This window comes from Arvicanthis niloticus, chromosome 1, assembly GCF_011762505.2.
Source record: "Arvicanthis niloticus isolate mArvNil1 chromosome 1, mArvNil1.pat.X, whole genome shotgun sequence".
Classification (NCBI taxonomy): domain Eukaryota; kingdom Metazoa; phylum Chordata; class Mammalia; order Rodentia; family Muridae; genus Arvicanthis; species Arvicanthis niloticus.
In genome coordinates this window covers 166719154-166743095 of record NC_047658.1, presented here as the reverse complement: position 1 = coordinate 166743095, position 23942 = coordinate 166719154, and the positions used below count along the sequence as shown (strand labels likewise).

Sequence of the window (23942 nt, the reverse complement as noted above, 5' to 3'; positions counted from 1 at the left end):
TCATCTAAAGGTATACCTTATCTGGGATACAAACACTACATTGATAGCCTCCTGATAGACACAAAACCCTTGTGAGCTCATTAAGGCTTCTAGTCCCTAAAGTAATCCTATTTCCCTATTTATTTCATCTGATCCCATGCTGCATTCTGTCTGCTTCCCTGGTTTCTGTTTGACAGGAAGCTGTTACTTCTATATCTAGAATAACAAAGGCCTCTAGCCAGCAACAGCTTTCTGTTCAATACCAGTCCAGGTCTATATACAACTCTTTCAGGGATCCCCATCTCCTTTCCTCTGAGCCTTGCTCTGTAGTCACTGGGGCATATCTGGCTCACTTCCCTTTCTCTAGACTACTCCCAAGAACATTGAAACTGCCTTATCAAAAAAAAAGAAACCAAAAAAACCTTCCTAGTCAAAATGTCTTCTTCCTTCTTTTCTTCTTCTGATTCTTCCTCCTTCCTCTCCAGTCCCTTCTTCAAGACAGGGTTTCTCTGTTGGTCACAGCCTATATTCTGCTGAGATGGCTGTCACCCAAGCCCCATCCAAGGCTGAACTATGATTCTGTCAGCCCCTCAGACCCCAACCAGTTGCTACAATGTACTTGGCTCTTTGGATGACCCACAGGCCTCAACCATGCCTTATCTCAGCTCCCTACTAATCTTGGGTAATGGTGACATAATTTACCCAGCTATGTCACTCAACCCTTTACCCCAGACAGTCATAATTTCATGTGTTAAGAACCCAAGGCTTGCCGGGCAGTGGTGGCATGCGCCTTTAATCCCAGCACTTGGGAGGCAGAGGCAGGCGAATTTCTGAGTTCGAGGCCAGCCTGGTCTACAGAGTGAGTTCCGGGACAGCCAGGGCTACACAGAGAAACCCTGTCTTGGAAAAAACAAAAAACAACAACAACAAAAAAAAACCAAACCAAACCCCCAAGCTCAGTGCAACAGCACCCCCTGCTGGCATTGCCTTGTGGCTTTTTGGCTTGCTCTGGCTGCTCAAACTTCCCTCTTGTGTTTGGAGAGCAAGTTCTGATCCTTAACACCCTTAGAAAACCTGTATCTTATTCATCTCTTTTGTCATCCCATTCTATGTCATGCAGAACCTAACATCTGGTTCCTCACATGAGTTTGTGGGCTTTTCTGTGTTTTTACAGAAACTGTTCCTTCTCTGGAGGCCTAGAGAGCTCACAGCATTGAGTGAGGCACCCCTTCCACTGGCTTCCATAGCATCCCATTTCTCTTATGGCTGTACTACTTCAAGACCTGTTTCCAGTCCTATTTCCTAGCAGACTGTCTTTAGAGAAGACACACACACATTTGGTTACTGCGGTGATATTTCCACATTAAACTCATCTCTGTCTACAGGACAGTTACTTTAAAATTTGGTTTTAAACAAGTATCACAGCAGCCCAAAGAGATGAAATTAGAAAAAAAATGACCAAGTGGCTCAGTGAAACTATAGGTGAACAGTACACAGAATTAAAGGTAGAGAACCATGGTCTAGAAAAATGACTCAGCATGTAAGTGTGCTTGCTGCTCTTCCAGAGGTGGTGAATTCATTTCCTAGCATCCATGTAGCCAGCTGTCAACTGCCTATCACTCCAGCTCCAGGAGGATCCAGCACCCAAACATGTAACATATACAAAGACACACATATATACAAATAAGTTTTTAAAAATGTATGTGTGGACAAGGTCAGGATAATAAGGAATGTATGGCAGCCATATCTACAATCCCAACACCCAGGAAGCAGGCATATCTCTATGAGTTTGAGGCCAGCTTGGTCTATGTAGCAAGTTCCAGACCAGACAGAACTACATAGTGAAATCCTGTCTCAAAAATAAAAGGTAGACGCTAGAGAGAGATGACTCAGCAGTTAAGAACAATTATTCTTGCAGAGGACCCAGGTTTGGTTCCTCGCACCCACACAGTGGCTCATAACCATCTATAATTCCAGCCCCAGGAAAGCCAATGCCTTCTGACTGCCAATGAGCACTAGATATACAAGTGGTGCATGTACATACATGGAGGCAAAATATTCATACACATAAATCAAGAAAACACAAGATGGGCAAAGTCTCCATGTTGAAGACTGCCTTCTATTTAAAGCTTTATCAAAATGTCTCTATTTCGTCATGTTTGTAATTTTAACAATACTGCAAGATAAGGGAGAAAATGAAAAGACATTAGTAGTTCTTTCTATAAAGTGCAAATTTAATCTTCAGTTGTTAGCTCCAGTAAACAACATATGTCAAGTTCTCCCTGTTTCCACCCCAGGACAAAAGAGAAAGGCTATTTTTAATTTTTACTTAAATGTCTAGCAATAAGACTAAAAAAAATACGCAACTTAGATAAAGTTTTTGCAAACATGTTTCCTGGTAAGGTTTGAATGCTTTGCAACTATACTGAAGGATGATGGCCTTTCATAATAAATGTGAGTAGACATAAGGAATGCATAATTGAGACATTTGTGCTTATCTGGCAATTTTAAGATCTCAAATTAAGAGAGACTAATATCAGTGTCCTTGATGATGTGGCCAAATTCCTTTACAGCAGTCACTTGAAGACACTGTCTAGTTTTGGCCTCTGCAATTTGATCTCATGTTCCTTTACCAATATATGAAAGCATTATTGAGCTGCGGGTTTAGTTTGATTGGAAAGCAATGCCTGGCATATGCAAGGCCCCAGGTTCCAGCTCCAGCACTGTAAACAAAAACAACCAAGATATTTTTTTCTTATACATGTTTACATTTTAAAGGGGTTTCTTTGTTGGGAACTGGCCTCTTTTCCAAAGACACTGCTAGCAGCAGTTAATCCAAGAGTACTAATGACTGATGTTTGTTGAATGCTTATATAAGGGTTGTTGGAATTGTTTACTCAAGTATAAAAATCTATGAAAAACCCTCATAATATAGGCAAAAATTTCAAAGGCCCCCAAACATTTTCTTTTACAAGAAAGTGCAATTGCAGTATCTCTTGAATGACCTTCTAGACAATTCTGCAGAAAACATAGCAGTTAGGCTCAAAAAGTAAAATCTCTCATGAGGAATTCAAGTTTTTTTTTTCTAGAATAATAAAAAGCAAACTTTTGAGGCAGCTTTCTGAAAACAAACCGTTAAGTTTATGGCTACAGGGAGTCTAAATAGGAATGAACAATGAAGGCTTGCATGTGCTGATCTGTGTGGCTCCTACCATTAGGACAGAAATTAAAATTAAAACACTGTTCAGCACTGTATCAAATGGCAGAGGAAAAAAAAAATTGTTTTTATGTGTTCTCACTTAAGATCTCACTATTTAGAAATAGAACATTCCTATAATTCCAACACTGTATAAAGTCAGTGGGCACTAGGATTAAAAGGGAAGCTCTGCAGGGGCTGCAGCAGGACGTTGTGAACAGTCAGATCTTCAGCATCTGTTCGGCTGCTGCTAGATGATACAGGAAGTTTTCTGTTGCGGGTGGGAATCGATTCTGCTTCAGCGCCTCAACATTGAGGATGACCTTTCCCCCGTCATCTGACACTTCTGAGAATGGTGCCAGGTGGGTGAAGATTTCTTTTGTTTTTAGAGCAATGTCCTTTAATGGAAGAGGAAAACACACAGTATGTTAGTATCTAAGAATGTGAATTGTTATTTCCTAGGATTCTCCTATTAGATTAACTTCATAAATTCTTTTTTTTTCTTTTTCCTGAGACAGGGTTTCTCTGGATGTCCTGGAACTCACTCCATAGACCAGGCTGGCCTCTAACTCAAGACATCTGCCTGCCTCTACCTCCTAAAATTTGGGATTAAAGTCATGCACCACTATGTACATCTCTCATAAATTCTTAAATCAAAATAACTTAGGAAATCAATGTCACAGATGTGTTTACAATCATTTTAGTCATTTTAAAGCATATAATGCATTGATACTAAGAGTAATCATTGTGGAGGCCAGGCGTGGTGGCACATGACTTTGATCCCAGCAGGAGGTAGAGGCAGGTAGATGTGTGCACGGCCAATCTAGTCTATATAGTGAGTTCTAGGCAGCCAGGATTACATAGTGACCTTGTTTCAAAAGAAAAGCTAAGCATGGCAACTTTTAATCCCAGCACTTGGGAGGCAGAGACAGGCAGATCCTTGAGTTTGAGTATAGCCAGAACTATGAAGAGAAACAATGCTTTGAAGAAAAAATAAAAAAGGAACCACAGGCCTAGGTAAAAGCTAGGTACCAAGCCTGACAATTTTAAGTTGGATCTGAGATCCACATGGTGGAAGGAGAGAATTCCTGAAAGTTGTCCTCTGACTTCCATGCATGCAGGTCCATATACTCACACTCACATACACACAAAAATCCATGTCATGCTATTTTAGGTTTTTACCATGCCAACAGGCACTGAGTGCCCAGAAGCCATCCACTCCTTTCTTCTTGCAGAACCCTGTACCTGCACCCTACTTCTTCCTTTGAATTTATCTACCCTGGTACTTTCTGCACAGAATCATGTACCTGCCACTCTGTGGTCGGCTTGTATGGGCAATCACAGCTGTTTCAAGTTCATGAATGCTACAGCCATGTCAGCATTTCACAGCTCCCCTTTCTGTCCTCCGGCTCTTCTTTCTACCCTCTCTTCCATGATTCTGTGGTGATCTCTGAACCTTAAGGTGCAGTGATACAGACGTCCTACTTAGGGTTGAGCATTCAGTCTCTTATTCTCAGCACTTAGATCAATTTGAGTCTCCACATTAATCACTACTCATTGCAAAAATTAAATTAAAAAGCAGGCTCCATGAGGGCAGTATTTTTCTCACATCGAACCACATTGGCTATGGCAATAGGAACACTGAACAGATATACAGATTCAGGAAGAAATGTGTCAGGTGGGACCTGGTGAGCACGTAGAGACTACTTCTCATAGATGCTCTTATGGTTGCATAGATAAAGATGAGCCTAGGCTCTGAGATGGAGCCCAGACTGGGAGTATATTCCTCAGTAGAGAGCTAGGAACAGGCAAAAGAGCAGTGAAGAGACTGGAGTAGCCTCAGGGGCTTTGGAAAAACCCAGAAAATAAAAGCCATTTGTCCTCCTAGGCTTTTTTGTTTGTCCACAGGTTGCCAAACTAGTGCATATGGACACTCTGTTAACAGGGTGACCTCCCCAAAGGAGCTGGTTCTTCAGATTTCAAAAGTGGAGACTTGATTCCAAAGTTACTGTTTCACTATTTGTTCCTCCATGAAAATTCTTGTAGCAAGATGAAATGCACTGATGGCCCTCAAAGGCATTCCAGCCCACTCAGTGGTTACAATTCTCACCACTGGGGTTGGCTTTAGCACTAGCTCTTGTAATGATGTACTCCCTGACTCCCATCCACCATCATCAGCTACAAACACTAATGTCAGCTGGCCTATCACCTGACACTTCACTCTGCTGTGATGCCCTGACAGTGAGCCATGAGGCTGCTGAAGGATGCTTCATAAGGCAGATCAAGAGTTACCTGTATAACCTGGCTGTCTGACTTCTCTGGGTCTTCTGCAGACTGCACAATTAGTTGACCAATCTCTTTATGCAGTTTGCCCATCATCATGGCCTCTGATCAAAGCAGAAAGAATGTTGTATGAAGACTAAGAAACTTATACAATTAAAAGAAAAAAACAAACAACAAAAACAAAACAAACAAAAAAAACCAAACCTGAAAATCTGAAAGACCACACTAAAGAACTTTTCAAAAGGCAGCAGCAGATAACCCTCCAAGTTTCCATTTTATTCACAACCCAGCTGTAACAGCAGGATTGAAGGTATGTTCACCAATGCCAAACCACATTCCCCTTCACATCTCCCTGATAAACAATGACAAACAAACAAACAAACAAAAAAAAAAACAACCCTGACTATAAGTGAGCTGGGACTTGCAGGAAAAACCGTGACTGTCTTGTCCAAATCTTTACAGTTGAGAATCTAAGTGACACATGCCTTTAACCCTAGCATCTGAAGGCAGAGGAAGACTGACCTCTGTGAGTTGTAGGCCTGTTTGGTCTACATAATGAGTTCTAGTACAGCTAGGACTATGAAGACAGACTCTGTCACAAAAATTAAGTGCATTTTTCTGGCATGAAGGTTGTGAAACAAGATCTTTTTTGCGCAGGTCCTAGGGTGCCAGCAGAGCACACACCATATTTGGATCCTTGGAAATATGCAAAGGAAACCAACTCAGTCACATCAATTACAGATGGTGCTCCTGCTGTCAGGAAGATAAACAGAAAGTTATGTGTTTAACTACAAGGGACACTATTCAAATGGTGCTAACTGGAATAAGAGTGTTTTGCAGATGACAGCAGAAAGCAGACAGTGCCATCCTTCCTAGCTCTGGCCATTTTTTAAAAAATGACTTTAGCATTACAAGAGGTAATATTTCCTATGATTGGAGTCAACTTTCATTTTTCCACATGAATATGGTCATGTTTGAAATTTCAAAATACGTGACAGAACAATTCTGGTTTTATTCATCTGAAGTTGCTAGATAAAACCTGCATAGCATCAGACTTTAACACAGGGTCCTAACAGTCAGCATTCAGCTGCTCCCACATTTGGGAACTGGTAAGAGATCACACAAAAGTTATAAATGTTAGTCCTATCTGGCTTTTTAACACATGTAGGCCTACAGGTTTTAATCATATTTTCTGGACACTGAGAAATTCCGCCAGCTCCAACAGATGCCAATCAGGCTCTCAAATACTGGCTTTAGGGAAAGAGGCAGCACAAAACATACAGCTGCTTGGCTTGTACCTCATGTCAATACTGTAACAGAGAATAAAACAGAAAATTCAGAATAAAATGGAAAAGTCACCTTTTGCAAGTGGAGCGATGGTGATCTCACTATCTGCCAGATTCACAAACACGTCGTAGAGGTCTGGTCTGTTGCTCACCTCCAATTCTACAAAGCCAGCAATGTACCCTGCATTGCAAATTGATCAAATTACTGGAGCAGGGAAATCATGTGTGAAGGTCTCAGGAGACTTGACAGTTCACTGGCTGCTGTTCTTTGAAGTTTCCTATTACTCAGGAACATTGGCTACACCAGTGGCACTCAGCAGTTGCTATATTTTTGTCAGATGCCTGAAGGAATACACATGGCTCAAAATGTTCTAAAATTTAAGTTCAATGTCAGTGAACAGGCTAAAGTAAAGCATTTACTTTTTGGTCAGTGATATTTAGGTCAAGAAAGTCAGAAAGTAGGTAACTCGTTAAGAAGCCCATCCCCAGCTGGGTGGTGGTGGATGCATTTAATCCCAGCACTCATGAGGCAGAGTTCGAGGCCAGCTTGGTCTACAGAGTAAATTCTAGGATAGCTAAAGCTACATAGATAAACTCTGGGGGGGAGAGGGGGAAGGACAGAAAAGAAGGAAAGGAAGGAAGGAAGGAAGGAAGGAAGGAAGGAAGGAAGGAAGGAAGGAAGGCAGGCAGGCAGGCAGGCAGGCAGGCAGGCAGGCAGGCAGGCAGGCCTACACCCATGCCCTTGTGTGTGTGTCTTTGAGTGTTCTCTCTTTTTCTCTTAATCCTCATGTATAAAACACATTGAAAATATCTTTTTATAAAAATCCAACTCTGGTTTAAAACAAAAAGAATGTCAGAAAGCAACATGGACTCAACCATTGTCTTTGTTTCAGATCTTTGTTCCGAGGGAAGTTCCTCGGCTGTCAGGATGATACAAGGGTCATCCCTGAGTGCTATCAGATAACTGCTAATGGAGTCAAAAGACTTGGTGCTGTTTAGGGAAATGGTTCCCACATACTGGTTATTTCAGAGAGCAAGTTAATTATAAAAACATGAGAGTTTTGTTGTTTCACAGTGCTGGTTACTGAGCTGGGACCCTCATACAGGCTAAGCAACTGTGTGAATCTCAGCCATACCCTTAGCACTGTTCTGTTTTATTCTTGGGGACTAATTTACCACTGCTAATGTTTTACATTCTCAAGTAAAGAAAGCAAAAACACCAACAAAAGCAAACCTTGCTACTGAAAGCCAGACCCCAGTAGACCACATGACAAATGTAAAATATAATGGGGTGGGCACTGACTACTGAAAATAAATTATTCAATAAATGCCCTGGATCCAGGTGATTATTCTTATAAAAAATAAAAACAGGGGCTAGATTATATTTAAATGGTACAGTATATTCAGTTCTCCGTACCAAAAACTGAATGGCCAAATAAATAAAAAACAAACAAAACAACAAAAAAAGAGACTAAAGGAATACTGAAAACCTCTCTCTCTCTCTCTCTCTCTCTCTCTCTCTCTCTCTCTCTCTCTCTCTCTCTCTCTCTCTCTCTCTCTCCCAAAAACAAAACAAAAAGCTAAGAGCTAGAGAGATGGTTCGGCAGTTAGAGCACTGGCTGCTCTTGCAAAAGACAGGATTAGATTCCTAGAACCCACATGGTGGCTCACAACCATCTGTAACTCCAACTCCAAGCCCCCATTGGCACTAGGCACACAAGTGGTTTACAGACATACATATAGCAAAACACTCATAGAGATTTTAAATAATAAATCTTTAAAAAACGAAATTAGGTTCCAAAATCAGACACTATATATGAAAAATAATCCCAGGCATATTAAAGAACTAAATGGAAAAGAAAAAAAACATAAGGAAAAAACGTGACTGTCTTATGCATCTCTCAGTAAATATATGTAATACTTTTCATTAAACACTATGTACTGGAATTGCTGGTTTAACTCAAGTCACTGGCTAATGCCAAGTGTGCCCCTCAAAGACTATTCCAGTTTGTCTTCTCTGTAGTACCACAGGGGAGATTCTGTTAATTTCCCATCATTAACTGTTCTGCTGCTGATACAGATTGAAATGTTTGTCAGCTTGGAGTTTACAAGGGCATTTTGTTATAGTTTTAACATAAGTTTTTCTGATTCCTAGTGAGGGGAAACAAATCTACATGTGTTTTGTATCTGTTTTCTCTATAGAGGAAAAAAAAAACTTTCTTATACTCATTTTTTTTTTCAATTAAGTTTTTCTTTTTGGTCCATAGAATTTCTTTATCTGCTCAGGATATGACATGCTTCAAAATCTTCAAACTGGTTGTGTGGTTCATTATCTCTGAAGTATCTTTTGATGAGTAGAATTTTTTTGATATATATAGTGTGCACATTTGGTGGTGGTTCAGTTGCATGCTTGCCTTGTCACAGGGTTAGAGGTCAGAGAACAACTTGTATCAGTTGATTCTCTTCTTTCACTGTGTGTCTGGGGATCAAACTTAGGTCATTAGGCTTAGCAACAGCACCTTTATCCACTGAGCTTATCTCTAGCTCCACAAATGCTTAATTTTAATTCCTTGGAATTTATTAGACTTCTGTGGTTTTAGTATTTTATATTTTGTTTCAGAAAAAACTTTTTCCATATATAGAATATTTAATGGCATAAAAATACAGAGGGTATAATATATTTGTATAATAATATTTTTAATGACTATGATTTTAAGAAAAACGTGGAGAGGTTCAAAATAAAATCTAAGCATTCAAAACCAAATTAACTAACTTAGGGCTAGGAATAGTTCAGTGGCAATGGCTTTCCTTAGCATGCCTGAAGCCTTGGGTTCAATTTCTAATACCAGGAAAAAAGAAAGTTAAAATGATAATTTTGTGCATTTTACCACAACTTTTAAATGGGGGGAAAAATCACTGTAATTGCCAAAAAGTTGTTTTATTATTCATTTTACCAATATGTATACAACCCACCAACACAAATACATACACCAAACAAATATAAGCAGAGTCTTTCCTCCCCTGAATGTTTTCATGTACCTGTGCACATCTGTAGGCCTTCCAGTTCTTCAGTATGAAGGTGCATGTAAGAATGCAGGATGGTCCAATCCTGTCGATGCCACACTAAAGCAGGCAGAGTCCTAAGGAATAAAGGTAAAAACTCAAAGTTATACAGTTACTGGCCTTGGACACTTGCCTGCTCCTTCTCTCAAGAGAAAACTCCCAGGGTAAAGTCCTATGGATGTCTACTCAGGAACAGGGGAGAAACCAAGCCTTAAATGTACTAATACCTCTGGACTTGACAATAAAGCAATGCCTAGATGTATGTCCATGTAAGTATGTGTGTGTTTTGGGACAAGGTATTATACCCTGGCTGGCTAAGAACTCACTATGTAGCCCAGGCTGGCCTCAGACTCATGACGATCCTCCTGCCATAGCCTCCAAAGTGCTAGAATTACAGGTATATGCCACTAAACCCAGAGAAGGCCACATTTTAAATTGCCTTTTGGAACAGATTGTCTACAAAAAACTCAAGGTGAATGTAATGATTTCTATGTACTTGGCTCAGGGAATAGCACTGTTTGGAAGTGTGGCCCCTTTGAAGTAGGTGTATCACTGTGGAAGTGGGGTTTAATAGGACCATAGTCCTAGCTGCCTAGAAGCCAGTATTCTGCTAGCAGCCTTCCGATGAAGATACAGTGCTCCAACATTGATAATGGATGGAACCTCTGAACCCGTAAGCTAGCCCCAATTAAATGTCCTTTATAAGACTTGCACTGGTCAAGATCATACTGTTCACAGCAGTAAAACCCTAAGACAGTGAAATTTCCAAAGATCTACAGAGTGATGATCCTTAAGTTTTTTTTTCAAATACAGCTTGCCAACTATTAGAAACATGTTTGGGGTCCAAACTAGTCCCAGCAAGACAGCTTTCTGATGTCTCCTATTTATATTTACAAATCTAGCCAAACTTGCAAAATGTTTGTTTTCAGACAACACAGGTGTAAGCAGAAATACTTGTAGCAGGGGTCTAGAAAGATAGCTCAGCAGTTAAGGGTTCTAGCTGCTCTTCCAGAGAACCAAGGTTTGATTCCCAATATCCATTAGGGGTTCACAACCATGAATAACTCCAATCCCAGTAGATCCAATGCCCTCTTCTGGCCTCTGCAGGAATTAGGCACACACTTGGTATACAGACATACATGTAGGTAAACCATCCATACATTTAAAATAAATAAAAATTAAAATAAATAAGGGATACAGGAAGGTGTGAGGAACTCATGTGTGGAGCTTCAAGAAACCTTAGAAGCCATGGATACTCCAGTTTAAGATGAATGATGTAGGGCTGGAGAGATCTCAGAGGTTGAGAACACTGACTGCTCTTCCAGAGGTCCTGAGTTCATTCCCAGCAAACACATGGTGGCTCACAACCATCTGTAATGGGATCTGATACTCTATTCTGGTATGTCTGATGACAGCTACAGTGTACTCATATAAATAATAAACCTTTAAATAAATATACATACATACATACATACATACATACACACACACACACACACACACACACACACACACACACGATTTAGGTGGGAAAGTGATGAGGTAAAGTCAAATACAGAGGGAACAGGTGAAAATGCTGGCCTTCTCACCTCAAACAGGGCAAACAGCCCAAAGATAATAGTTTTAAAGCAGGTGTATAGGGAAAGAGGCACTTGTAAAGCACATCACATAAATTATTCCCAGTATTGAAAACAAGTTCATCAACTTTATATTACAATCCTTGTTTTACAGATAAAATGGAGGCTCAGAACAGCCAGTTTCTTTTATTGACCACAGAGCTAACAAGATGCCATGCCATGATTTTAACCTAGGACTTGTGGTCTACAGAGCATTTTCCCCTTTTCATAATCTCACCACTTAGCCTCTGCTTCATTTTTCTCTTTCATAAAACATAAGAATGCTACTTCCTTGCGTTTTTTTATCATGAGTAAGATTAATAATATAAGGTGTCCTATTTATTCCCATTTAATAAACCCAAGACAAATGCCAATTCTTTTTTGCTTTTAAAAAGTATTTAAGAATGAATTAGTGCCGGGCGGTGGTGGCACACGCCTTTAATCCCAGCACTTGGGAGGCAGAGGCAGACGGATTTCTGAGTTCGAGGCCAGCCTGGTCTACAGAGTGAGTTCCAGGACGGCCAGGGCTACACAGAGAAACCCTGTCTTTAAAAAAAAAAAAAAAAAAGAATGAATTAGGTGAAGCAAACAAAAATTCCACTCCCCAAATCTCATCTACATTAACAACGATAGTCAGGTAAAACTGAACCAAAGAAACAATTTATTTAAAATTGCAAATGAGGCCTTATAAACTATGTGTCTATCTTTAAAAATAAAGTTTTATTGATACAGCCACATTAACTCACATACATGTTGTGCCAGGCAGCTGAGAAACTGGCACAGAAACAACATGGTTCACAAGCTTAAAATATTCATTTACTATATACACACACACACGTTTAATTTTAATTCACTTAATTTTATGTGTACAGGCGTTCTGAGTTCATTTATCGACAACACGTGTGCCTGCTGCCCAGTGAGTTACAGATAGTTGATAGCCATTATATGGGTACTGGGACTCAAACTCAGATCTGTTGGAAGAACAGCCAGTGCTCTTAACCACTAATCCCATATCTCCAGCCTCAAGTTGGGGTTTTCTTCTTTCTTTTTTTTTTTTTTTTTTTTTGTTAAAAATTTATTTAATGTATGAGTGCTCTGCTGTATATACACCCACATGCCAGAAGAGGGCATCAGATCCCCTTATAGATGGCTGTGACCATGCTATTGCTGAGAATTGAACTCAGGACCACTGGAAGAGCAGCCAGTACTCTCAACCACTGAGCCATTTATCCAGCCCTCAATATTCCTTTAGGAATGTGTGCACACACCACTCCAAGCACACAATCCACATACATAACTATATACACCCAACACATGTAAAGTAGAGCCTTTTCTTCCCTTCGATGGATGTTCTAGTCTGCCTATGCATATCTGCTGGCTTCTCTCTTTTCTTTTTTTTTTTTTTTTTTTTTTTTTTTTTGGTTTTTCAAGATAGGGTTTCTTCATGTAGTACTGACTGTCATGGAACTCACTCTGTAGACCAGGCTGGCCTCAAACTCAGGGATCCATCTGCTTTGTGTCTCCCAAGAGCAACCTCTGTCTTCCAAGTGACCTATTTCCAAAATTAAATAAGAATCTTTCTGGGGCTAGGAAGATAGTTCAGCAGTTAAGAGCACTGACTGCTCTTCAAGACGTCCTGAGTTCAATTCCCAGCAATCACATGGTAGCTTACAACCAACTGTAATGGGATCAGATGCCCTCTTCTGGTATGTCTGAAGACAGTATTCATATAGATAAAATAAGTAAATATATTTAAAAAGGAAGGAAAGAAAGAAAGAAAGAAAGAAAGAAAGAAAAAAGAATCTTCCCAAACTCAGTGATTCTGAACTATTAGCTCTAAAGTAAATCACAAAAATGGTATTTTACTCAGACTAACCCATATTCTTTTTATTTAGCATGTTGCAGAACATAGCACACAGTACCATCTTGTGTTTCCAACTGTTAGGAAAGCTTACACTTTTTAATAATTAATGATAGTACCTGGTAAACTCCTGGACAGCTTCTATTTTGGGGTGATAGACAACAATTCGTTTTTTCAGCATCAATGCTGTGTGTAAGATAACAGTTTCCATTCCAAATTGAGATACAATGTCTTAAAATAAAAAGATAACATTACATTAAATACATAATGGTGTAAGGTTTTCAATAAATAGAATTTCTGTCATATAAATACAAAATTATTTTAAATACACCAAATACATTTAGGCAAATGTTATTAAATGCAGACATACTTCATTTGTTGGGTGGGTATATTTATTCATGCATGTTTACCAGGATCTATATCATAGTTGCCAGCAATGCCCCATAGGGACTCTATGCTGGATGTACAGATGACACCAAACTCCTAAAGAAGTGCAACAAATAATACAAAGGAGAACCATTGATTTTCAGTGTCATAAAAACATCTTGAAGAATACCCAACCTCCACCCAACGCCTAGAAACCACTAAAGACAGCAAATGAAAAGCAATGGGCTCTGTTAAAGGATGTGAATGACCAGCTCCACCTTCAGAGGACCACCAAGATCTGTGACTTATTTCTAGAATTAAAGACTGTGCCTGAAGCTGGAGTTCTCTAGAAGGAAGAACTAATGACTAGGATGTAAGGAAATAAAAACTATGTAAGTCAGCAGAGACTGTGAGCCATGAATTTAGCTAAAAGAACACTTCTAGAAGAGACACAATGTAGAAAAGATTGTCACAAAATATGTTTTCCTAGAACCCTAAGTCAGTAAGTCAGTAAGAGCTGGTATACTCTCTTTGTAGGAAATGCAGGTTAAAGCGACCTTGGCTTGGAGCTTTTGTTGTTGGCCAGGGTTTTCCTTTCTTTTCTTTCTTTCTTACCTTTGATGGAGCCAGCAAGATATGCTTTTCGACCATCAAAGTCTCTGCTAAGGAAAGAGCCATTTTCTTCACTCTGGCAGATCCCCTTGGTGAGAACTGCAATGTAACTCTCCATCATTTTAACAGGACTTCCATATTTCAAATATATTCTGTAAGAAAGGACAAAGAGTGACAATGTTTTATATGCAGTATGAGTAATGTGGAGAAAGGCACCAAGGGTAGACACTGGTATTTTCTAGATTATAAAGTAACCTGGCAGCATTTCCAAATGTATAAACCATCCCATAGCATTCCTTCTCTAAGTTACTTTGAAATATAACACTTGACAGATGTGGACCATTTCTGAGGAATGCTCTTTCCTGCCATCAGATGTGTCCCTATACAGGGAAGTTAATAGTGGCTTCCCAGGAATATTAAATTCTTATTTCTTTTTTTATGACTTATGCTCATAACTGGCATTCTCAGACATGCAACTCTGTTTTATTGTCTTGACTTCCTTTGAAAAAGAGTTCAAGGTATCGTTCACAGAGAAAGCAGTAATTAGCTATAGAACTTATGCTTATTATAAGCAATCCTAGAGGTAACTACATTCAAATGATTAAGAAATCCATGCTCTTTAATTTCAGTAATAAATACACACATCTATCATCAAGTTAAAGACTTCCAAAAAATGCTGACAGGAAGCCAGCTGCATTCATAGAGCCCAAGTGAAGTCTCTTCCCCTTCAAATCCCTTCCTATGATCAACTAAGGCTATTTCTCTTTTATTTATAGACACTGATCTATTTTGTTTGTTTGTTTGTTTGTTTGTTTAGAGGCAATGTCTCTCTGTATACTCTGGCTATCCTGGAACTTGCTATCTAGACCAGATTGGCCTCAGACTCAAGAAAGATCCACTTGCCTCTGCTTCCTGAGTGCTGAGATTAAAGACTTAAACCACTATGTCTGGCTTAGAGCTACATTTTGCTTGAGAAGCTGAGGCTATACTTCAGTAGCTAATAATGGGGGTACACTTCAGTAGTCAAGAGTAGACTTAGCCTGCTTGAAGCCCTGAGTTTGATTGGCAGCACTGAGGAATAAAAAAAGAGATTACTGGACATACTTAGGCCTTTCAGAAGCTGACGTAATAGAAAACAGAGAAAATTAAACTGAAAACTGATTTTTATATCTGACTACTTGAAAATTATATTTATTGTAGACTAACCGAAAAAAATCTAGTTGAACTGATTACTAAATGCTTACTTATCAAGATACAAATTGAGAAAAAGGTGAAGAGCGATGAATATTGTGAGCTCTCAGGTATGGCCACCAACCCACTAATTTAAACACAAGATTATACAAAAGGATGTTACAGGTGTTATGTGAACTGGGACTAGGGAAGAGGCAGGAGGAAATCTTGAATTTTATTGTAGATTCCTCCATATCACTGATACTTTTTTAAAAGATTTACTTATTTTTCTTTTATGTGCATTGAGGCTTTCCCTGCGGATGTTGGATCCCCTGGAGCTGGAATTACAGACTGTTGTGAGCCACCATGTAGGTGCTAGGGACTGTGGAAGAGCAGCCAGTGCTCTTAAGTGCCATCTCTCCAGCCCCATAATTGATACTTTTTTATTATGTGCTTCTTAATAAAAAAATGTGTCAACATAATGAACAGAAATCAACTATAGTAATGGAGAAGTCAAACATAAAATTGATGAGATGACAACCCTGGCTCCATGAGAGACAGAAAAGAACAACCCCCCTTGAAAAGACTGTGGGAGAACCACATAGTGCATCCCAGAGGACCATGTTCAGACAGTAACCTCAGGTCTGCCATACTTGACATGTACAGATTCCAGGTATGCACAAAACCCCACTGGCCAAAGGGACTAGGGGATGCCACCCAGAAACTGAAGCCTTTGTAAGTGGCCTCTGCTGTATGTCATAGGAAACATGCCTGCCTGATTCATTCCCTCTACATTTACCTCACCATCATAAAAAAGTATCTGTTAATGAGTATGCACAAAGACATCAGACACGTGTGTACGGACATGAGAACACATGTGAAGCTAAGCATGTGGAAGCAGGAAGCATGGGGATAGAGGAAGTGGCTGGCAACTGCTGACTCATGTCTTCTGTCCTGAGACAGGACAGGAGTATGTACAATGCCATAACACTGCACACTACAGAAACTAGACATCTTCTCAGCTTTCTGAATCGGAAGTGGTATCTGAACTCCAAAATACTTCCTGTTCAGTTCAGCTGAGTAACTATGCCTGGTTAGGGAGGTCGAGTCAAGCTTTTTAAAAAACACCTCTACAGTTTTCAGTTTACAGCTTCTGGACTTCAACCCTTCTATCAATAACAACATCACCTATGTCAGTGCCACAAGAACAGCAGCTGCTTCTGTTCCACAGTGGGCTACATGCCTGAATTTAGCTTTCCACAGTAAGTTTTGTAGTATGGCTATTTACATAAACAGTAAAACCTCTCTTTGTGGGGCTGGAGAGATTGCTCAGCAGTTAAGAGCACTGACTGCTCTTCCAGAGGTCCTGAGTTCAATTCCCAGCAACCACATAATAGCTCACAACCATCTGTTATGGGATCTGATGTAGCCTTCTGGTATGTCTGAAGAGAGCAACAGCGTACTCATATACATAAAATAAATAAACAAATCTTTTTTTTTTTTTTTTTTTTAAAACCCTTTCTTTGTTAAAATACAATCTAACTGAAACTCTTAGGTAATCAAGTTTTCTTTTTCAATTTTTGCTATGTTGTGCATGTGCATGTGTACATATGTATAAAAGACAAAAAAAAAAGCAACCATTTATTAGACTTACAGTAGGAAAAACAATTCCCTTCAGCTCTCTACAAAAGTACTGGATGAGAGAGCTAAAACATATGACATTTAAAATTGCATGTTAGCTAGTGATACTAGTAAAAAAAAAAAAAAAAACCGGGCAAACTAAAATGTGGGGAAAGCCATCATTAAAAAGCCATTATGTCCCTAATATATAAGAAAGATTAGAACAGAACAAAAGTGGCAAACAATCTGAGCTGCCCAAGAGCTACAAAAACTGGACAAATTGCTTCTTCTCCCCTGGCCCATTTCCCCAAATCAGGACAAACCCCACAAAACAGAAAGTCTCAGTCTACAGATCAGACTCTTCAAAGCCAAATGGATCAAAGCAGGTAGACTGCAGGCTGAATCTGCTTCCTTCATGTGGACATTGCTGGGTCACTACTAAATGACATCTTCATTTTGGTGAATTAGCATTTAACATAGTTTTCATACAGACCTACACAATATCCTAGTGAAGGCGGCATATTTCTCTGGGTTAAAATCTTTGGCGGTCAGAACAATAGAAAAATGAGTCACCTGTCCAAAAGAAACAAAAGCACAGTTTTTAAAGATATTAATAGAATTCAATAGATACTTGTTTTAACAGATTAATTGTATTAATCTATTCTAACAAGCCTCTTGGACACAATGTACTTAAATTAGACCAAAATGCCAAGTCTTTACTTGCTTCTCTATTCTTATTTTATTTTGGAAACAGTCTCGCTATGTAGACCATATAGGTCTTAAACTTGAGACCTTTAGCCTAAGCCTCCTAAGACACTGGGTTATATGTGTATGTTAATGTGCTCTATTGAAAAACACATATTTTAAACTATTTCTAAATCTTATTGTTTTTAAAATCTGAAACACTGTTGTGATATGAATGCTGCTGTAATCCAAAACATGGGCTACACTTCAGGCTGCACCAAGATTTTTCAGAAAGAAATGAAGGTGGTAGAGTGATGGCTTAGCAATTAAAGCATTTGCTACTCGTGCAGAGGACCCAAATTTGAGGCCCAATAGTCACAGAGCAGTTCACAACTGCCTTTAACTCTACCTCCAGGGGGCCCAATGCCCTCTTCTGGCCTCTAAAGACATCTGTACTCACATGGGCATGTACACACAGAGATAAAAGTAAAAGTAAGATTTGAAAAAAGCAAAACAAAACAAGCTTATCAAACTGAATATAAGTGAGTCATGCCATCACAATCTGTAATGGAGGCACACTTGGGAAGTAAAGACAGAAGGACCAAGAGTTTAAAGCAAGCCTCGGCTATATAGTGAGTATGAGGCCAGCTGGGCTATGAAGACTCTGTCTTAAACCAAACCATCAAAGAGAAAAAGAACTTACTGAATAACACCCAAAGATCTTATAATACATTGAAACATCCAAACTAAAAATTTTCTAAGAACTCAATAACTGTTTCTAAATGATTTTCCTAGTTTATACTAGAAAAAACAGTTAATGCTATTCTTTGTATTCTGGACATGCTTCCTAGGGTCCCATTATGGCTCAAAAGTTAACCCTGAAAAGTGAAAAGAGGCATCCCAGGTACCTCAGGGACTTGTTTCCTTATTCTTTCTCTTGGAGAACTGTGCTTGCTTTAAGTTAGAAACCACGTAATTTAGCCCGGCAGTAGCGGGGCATGCCTTTAATCCTATCACTGGGGAGACAGGGGCAGGTGGATCTCTTAAGTTTGAGGCCAGCCTGGTCTACAGAAAGAGTTCCAGTACAATCAGGGATACACAGAGAAATCTTGTTTCAAAAAAAAAAAGTAAAAAGAAACCTCATATTTAACAAGTCACACTGATACTTAACTACTACAGTAAACACACCAATAAAAGCCTAATTATGAAAAGGTTTTCTTAGTAATCATTTTAAATGCATAATGTATCTTTATCATCTACAAGTAAATTAAAAATTCTTAACTCTACCAAGAATAACTATATCTTTAAAACAGTTTTTAAGGGGCTGAAGAGGGGGTTCAGTGCTTAAGAACACTGGCTACTCTTACAGAGGAGCTAGGTTCTACATCCAGAATCCATATGGTTATACATGACTGTTTTTAACTCCAGTTCCAGGAGATCCAACACCTTCTTCTAATTTTTTGCAGGCAGTAGACACACATATATTTATACAGACTTACATTCATGCAAAACACCTCTACATATAAAAGTAAATTTTAAAAGATTAAAAAGTTTTTGACTAGCTCTTTCATTTTGCAGTCATTGCTGTACCACAACCACTAAAGCAAGACCCACAAATGGTATATTTCAATGCATCTTCTCACATTCGGAGCAAGATCATGTCTTCCCTGCTTTCTAAAGAGCTAAGGCAGAAATATAATGTTGGGTCTATGCCCATTCAAAAGGATAATGAAGTTTAGGTTGTTCGAGGACACACAAAGGCCAGCAGATGGCAAAGTGTTCCAAGTGTACAGGAAGAAATACATCATCTACTTTGAACCAGTGCATCAAGAAAAGACTAATGGTACAACTGTGCATGTGGACATCCACCCCAGCAAGGCGGTTATCATCAGGCTAAAGCTGAAGAAGGAGATCCTGAAGAGGAAAGCCAAGTCCTAACAGGTAGGAAAGTAGAAGGGCAAACACAGGAAAGAAACAACCAAGAAGATGCAGAAGTACAGCACTTCATACAACTTTCATTAAAGACTGCTTAAGTTTAAAAAAAGTTTTGACTATCCTGGAACGCATTATGTAGTTCAGGCTGGTCTTGGAACTTTGCAATCCTACTACCTGAACCTCTTAAGAGTTGGGATTACAGGTATATGCTATCACTCCCAGATTCTAAATAGTTTTGTGTTTTTGAAACAAGTCTTAGTATATAACTCAGGCTAGCCTGGAACTCCCTATGGAAACCAAGCTGGCCTCAAACTTTGAGATCCACCTGCCTCCCAAGTGCTGGGAATTACAGGTGCAATACACCTTACCCAGTCCTAAAATAGTTTTCAGTTATAGAAAACAGTTCTCGCTGGGCGGTGGTGGTGCACGCCTTTAATCCCAGCACTTGGGAGGCAGAGGCAGGCGGATTTCTGAGTTCGAGGCCAGCCTGGTCTACAGAGTGAGTTCCAGGACAGCCAGGACACAGAGAAACCCTGTCTTGAAAAAAACAAAAACAAAAACAAAAAAACAGTTCTCACTTTTATTCAATATGACTCTGAAACTGCCTTATATCTCTAGTCCATCAGACTATGAGAGACTATATGTTCTCAAACTGTTCAGCATGCAACTAACCACAGTGGATACCAGTCTTCACAGATCGAATGGAATGTTAAAGGAAATAGTTTCAGTGAAAATAAGATTTAATGTTTTCAAGTGTGTATCAGACAGAATCTAAAGCTTATATTCTTAAGTCCTTTTAGATATTTTGGTTGGTTTGTTTGTTTGGTTGGTTGGTTTTTGTTTTTGACCTTGAAGCAGTCATACCTTTTTCAAAACTGAAGAATCTGGAACTTCAACTGTAGTGACATAAAACCATGTTCTTCGGTACTGACCAAAAACAAAAGGGTGGAGAAGTTTGTTTTCATCAGTTAGACAGCATTTTCGGAGCAGCAGATTCCTGAGTGAGGCTGTCGTAGAAGGATAACACCACACCCACAGAACTTCTCCATTAGTGTCCTTTTCTATGGTGGAAAGATGGTCACTGTGAGAATGTCAAACAGCAGCAAGGAAGTAAATTGATTGGTTACTCAGAAACATTTTGTGGAATCAGTTTTACCACCCCGTTTACAAAGCAACCCAGGTCATGAGACATGAAATTCCTATGAACTCATGATTTGTATTTGCTTGGTTGTTTTTATTATCACTCAAGCTAGTCATATGATACAGTCAAAGGCAACCTTGAACTCCAGATTCTAAGTCTTATCTCCTAAAACTTGAGATTCCAAGGTATCATGTAATCTTATGATCATGTAAACATGACATCACTATCATTTTGTTTTTAGGCTACCTAAGCAAAGCAGGTAAAAGTGCTTGCTACTAATCCTGATGACCTGTGTTTTACCCCCAGGTCACACATGGTCAAAGGAGAGAACTGACTCCCCAAAACTGTCCTCAGACCTCCATGTGAGCAAGCCTGCCACATGTTCACATACACAAATAATTAAATGGAAAACTAGCCTTAGATATTTGTTAAGATCCTCTATCACCTCTCACAAAATGGCTATTGACTTATGTTTTTATGCAACTGGAAGAATTTTTAATAAAAATATATAGAAAGGGTTGTTAAAGGGAAAAATGGAGGGCTGGAGAGATGGCTCAGTGGTTATGTGCACTGACCTCTAGAAGTCCTGAGTTCAATTCAATAGATTTGTGTCACTATGCCTCTGATAACCCCTTTACTTAGAAACACTTTTTTTTTTTTTTTTTTTTTTTTTTTTTTTAGACAGGATTTCCTTGTGTATCCCTGGCTTTCCTGGAACTTTCCTGCATAGACCAGGCCCAGAAACCCACCTGCTGCCCCCAAGTGCTAAGCTAAAAGCAGGTCACCACCACCTAGCTTAGAAATAAATATCCTTTAAGTGTATGTAGAAATAAAATCAAAGGAAAAAAAGGAGAATAAAAACTAAAGAACTGTTGAGCAGGCAAATATATTGAGTTTTTGTTTGTTTTGTTGAGAAAGAGTTTTTCTGTGTACCCCTGCCTGTCCTGGAACTCTGTAGACCAGGCTGGCTTTGAACTCAGAAATCTGCCTGTCTGCCTCCTGAGTGCTAAGATTAAAGTGCACCACACCCTGGCACTTTAAAAATGACTTTATAAGTCATTTTTATCTTCATAGTTTAACTCAATCTTAATTTTGAAGTGCTGACAGGTCCAAGATTCCTGAGGTACTTAGGTTTTGTTTTCAAGTAGTTTTAAAATCACATTAGAAATGAATACAAGCCCGGCGGTGGTGGCGCACGCCTTTAATCCCAGCACTTGGGAGGCAGAGGCAGGTGGATTTCTGAGTTCAAGGCCAGCCTGGTCTACAGAGTGAGTTCCAGGACAGCCAGGACTACACAGAGAAACCCTGTCTCGAAAAAACAAACCAAAAAAAAAAAAATTAATACAAAGGAACTAGAGATAGTTCTGCAGTTAAGAGCACTGGTTGTTTTTCAAGATTAGGTTCGATTTCCAGCACCTACATGACAGCTCACAATTGGCTCCAGGTCCAAGGGATCTGATGATCTCTTCTGACCTCCACTAAGAATGCACAAGGTGCACAAACATACAGTCAGGCAAACATTCACACTAAAAAAATTAAATTTTACACAAAAAGAGAAAGCAAATAAGGATAAAGTCACTCCTTTGAGCTCCTGAAAAATAATTACAGCAGTTATTTGATAAGCCTAAGGAACTCGATTGTACTCTGCCAGGAAGCATAGTGTCCTACGTGTATTAGAACCCCAGGAGACTATTCAAAGAAATTCATAAAGAGCCATGCATTCATGCAGTTAACTATCACCTACCACCTGCTAGGGCTGCCACGGCTCACACATAGTTTGAACTATACAAAAATACCTATGAATTCCCTCCGCATGAATTCCTATTAACTAGCCGGGGTCCCACATGTGACCATGAAGGAACTCCAGGAACATCTGGATCAACTGACACGAAGTTCTCCGCCGTGGGGGTGGAAGCTCTGGGTTACCCTCCACCGGTTTCAACATCGGTTCTGCCACTTCCTGGCATGTCCTGACAATGGCACCCGGGACTCTTGGGGTGTCACCCATACTCCCGGGGAGGCGCAAGCAAGCACAGCCCAACCCTAGCTCTCCAACCCATAGTCCCAAAGTGGACCATCAACGGGAGTACGGAGCCCCGCCCGCTCGCCCGCAGGCCCCACGTCAGCCCCGGGGCTGAGGAGGCCGAAGTCCTTGGCCCAAGTCTAGCTCCTCCATGGAGAGGCAGACCCGGGGATCCCAGAACCCAGGCGGAGCTGCGGAATGGCCTGGCGGACAGAGAGCCTGCATCCTCACCGATCAGCCCAACTCCGAGCATCAGCTGGGTGTCCAATGCCACAACCGCAGCCATCTTCCGCCGCTACCCGGGCTCCGCACTGCAGGTCCCACCCCTCCTCTTGGCCACGCCCACACACAAGTCCCGTCCCTTCCGGCAGGGTGCAGCAGGCACTACAGGTGGCGCCCCAGGCTTCCCTCTCCTGGCCAAGCTTCCTTCTTGCAGCCCTTCTACCCTTAGGTCCTTGTTCCAATCACAGGGACACATCACATTTCACATCCAGCTCTGCTCTGGCAGAGAATGATGTCCTCAACTTGATCTGCTTCGAGAGGTATCCTGGCAATCCTTTGGAGCCTCCAATCCTGGGAGCCAAGGAGTACAGTCACATCACACAACAAACCTCACACAAGAGATTTATTTGGGGATTGGGAATGAATCTAGGAGGGTGGCTGCCTCTATTCAGCAGGAAAATGAGTAAAAGGCAGGGTTTATAGAATTTCTTGGGAGGCTGAGCTTTCCAGGGTGGAGATTGGTAGGATTTAAAATCTCGAGTTTAGGACTAGCTCAGGGATTGGTGGGAATCTGTTTCTTTCAAGTTAGGGTCAGAGTGTTCTTTCCCAGGCCTTTTACCCTACACAGTATGTGTTGGGTGTGCTCAACTTCCTAAATTCATGACCTTGAAAGGATTTCAATACATTTATTTAGAGGGTGTGGAGGCAAAGCATGTAAGAGTTAAAATACTGAATTCACTGATAATAATGCTTTAGGGGCTGGAGAGATGGCTCAGTGGTTAGGAGCACTGAGTGCACTTTCAGAGGTCCTGAGTTCAAATCCCAGCAACCACATGGTGGCTCACAACCATCTGTAATGAGATCTGATGCTCTCTTCTGGTGTGT

General features: G+C 40.1%; 1 protein-coding gene across 3 annotated transcripts; it reads right to left on the bottom strand.

The window, feature by feature from the left end:
• Positions 1-2192: 2192 nt before the first annotated feature.
• On the bottom strand, positions 2193-23199 carry Dennd10 (DENN domain containing 10). Of its 3 annotated transcripts, none has more exons than XM_034510891.2 (9): positions 23067-23199; positions 20536-20732; positions 17546-17625; positions 14266-14414; positions 13404-13515; positions 9784-9884; positions 6818-6925; positions 5468-5562; positions 2193-3573 (listed from the first exon to the last, which is right to left on the bottom strand). In XM_034510891.2, exons 1-9 carry the CDS (start codon positions 23119-23121, stop codon positions 3397-3399), a joined length of 1074 nt encoding a protein of 357 aa, XP_034366782.1. In that variant the 5' UTR covers positions 23122-23199; the 3' UTR covers positions 2193-3396. The 3 variants fall into 3 exon arrangements, with proteins under 3 accessions (XP_034366782.1, XP_034366790.1, XP_034366797.1); XM_034510899.2 differs by having other exon boundaries at positions 20536-20752; positions 23067-23173; XM_034510906.2 differs by lacking the exon at positions 17546-17625 and having other exon boundaries at positions 20536-20752; positions 23067-23162.
• Between the last annotated feature and the right edge of the window lie 743 nt (positions 23200-23942).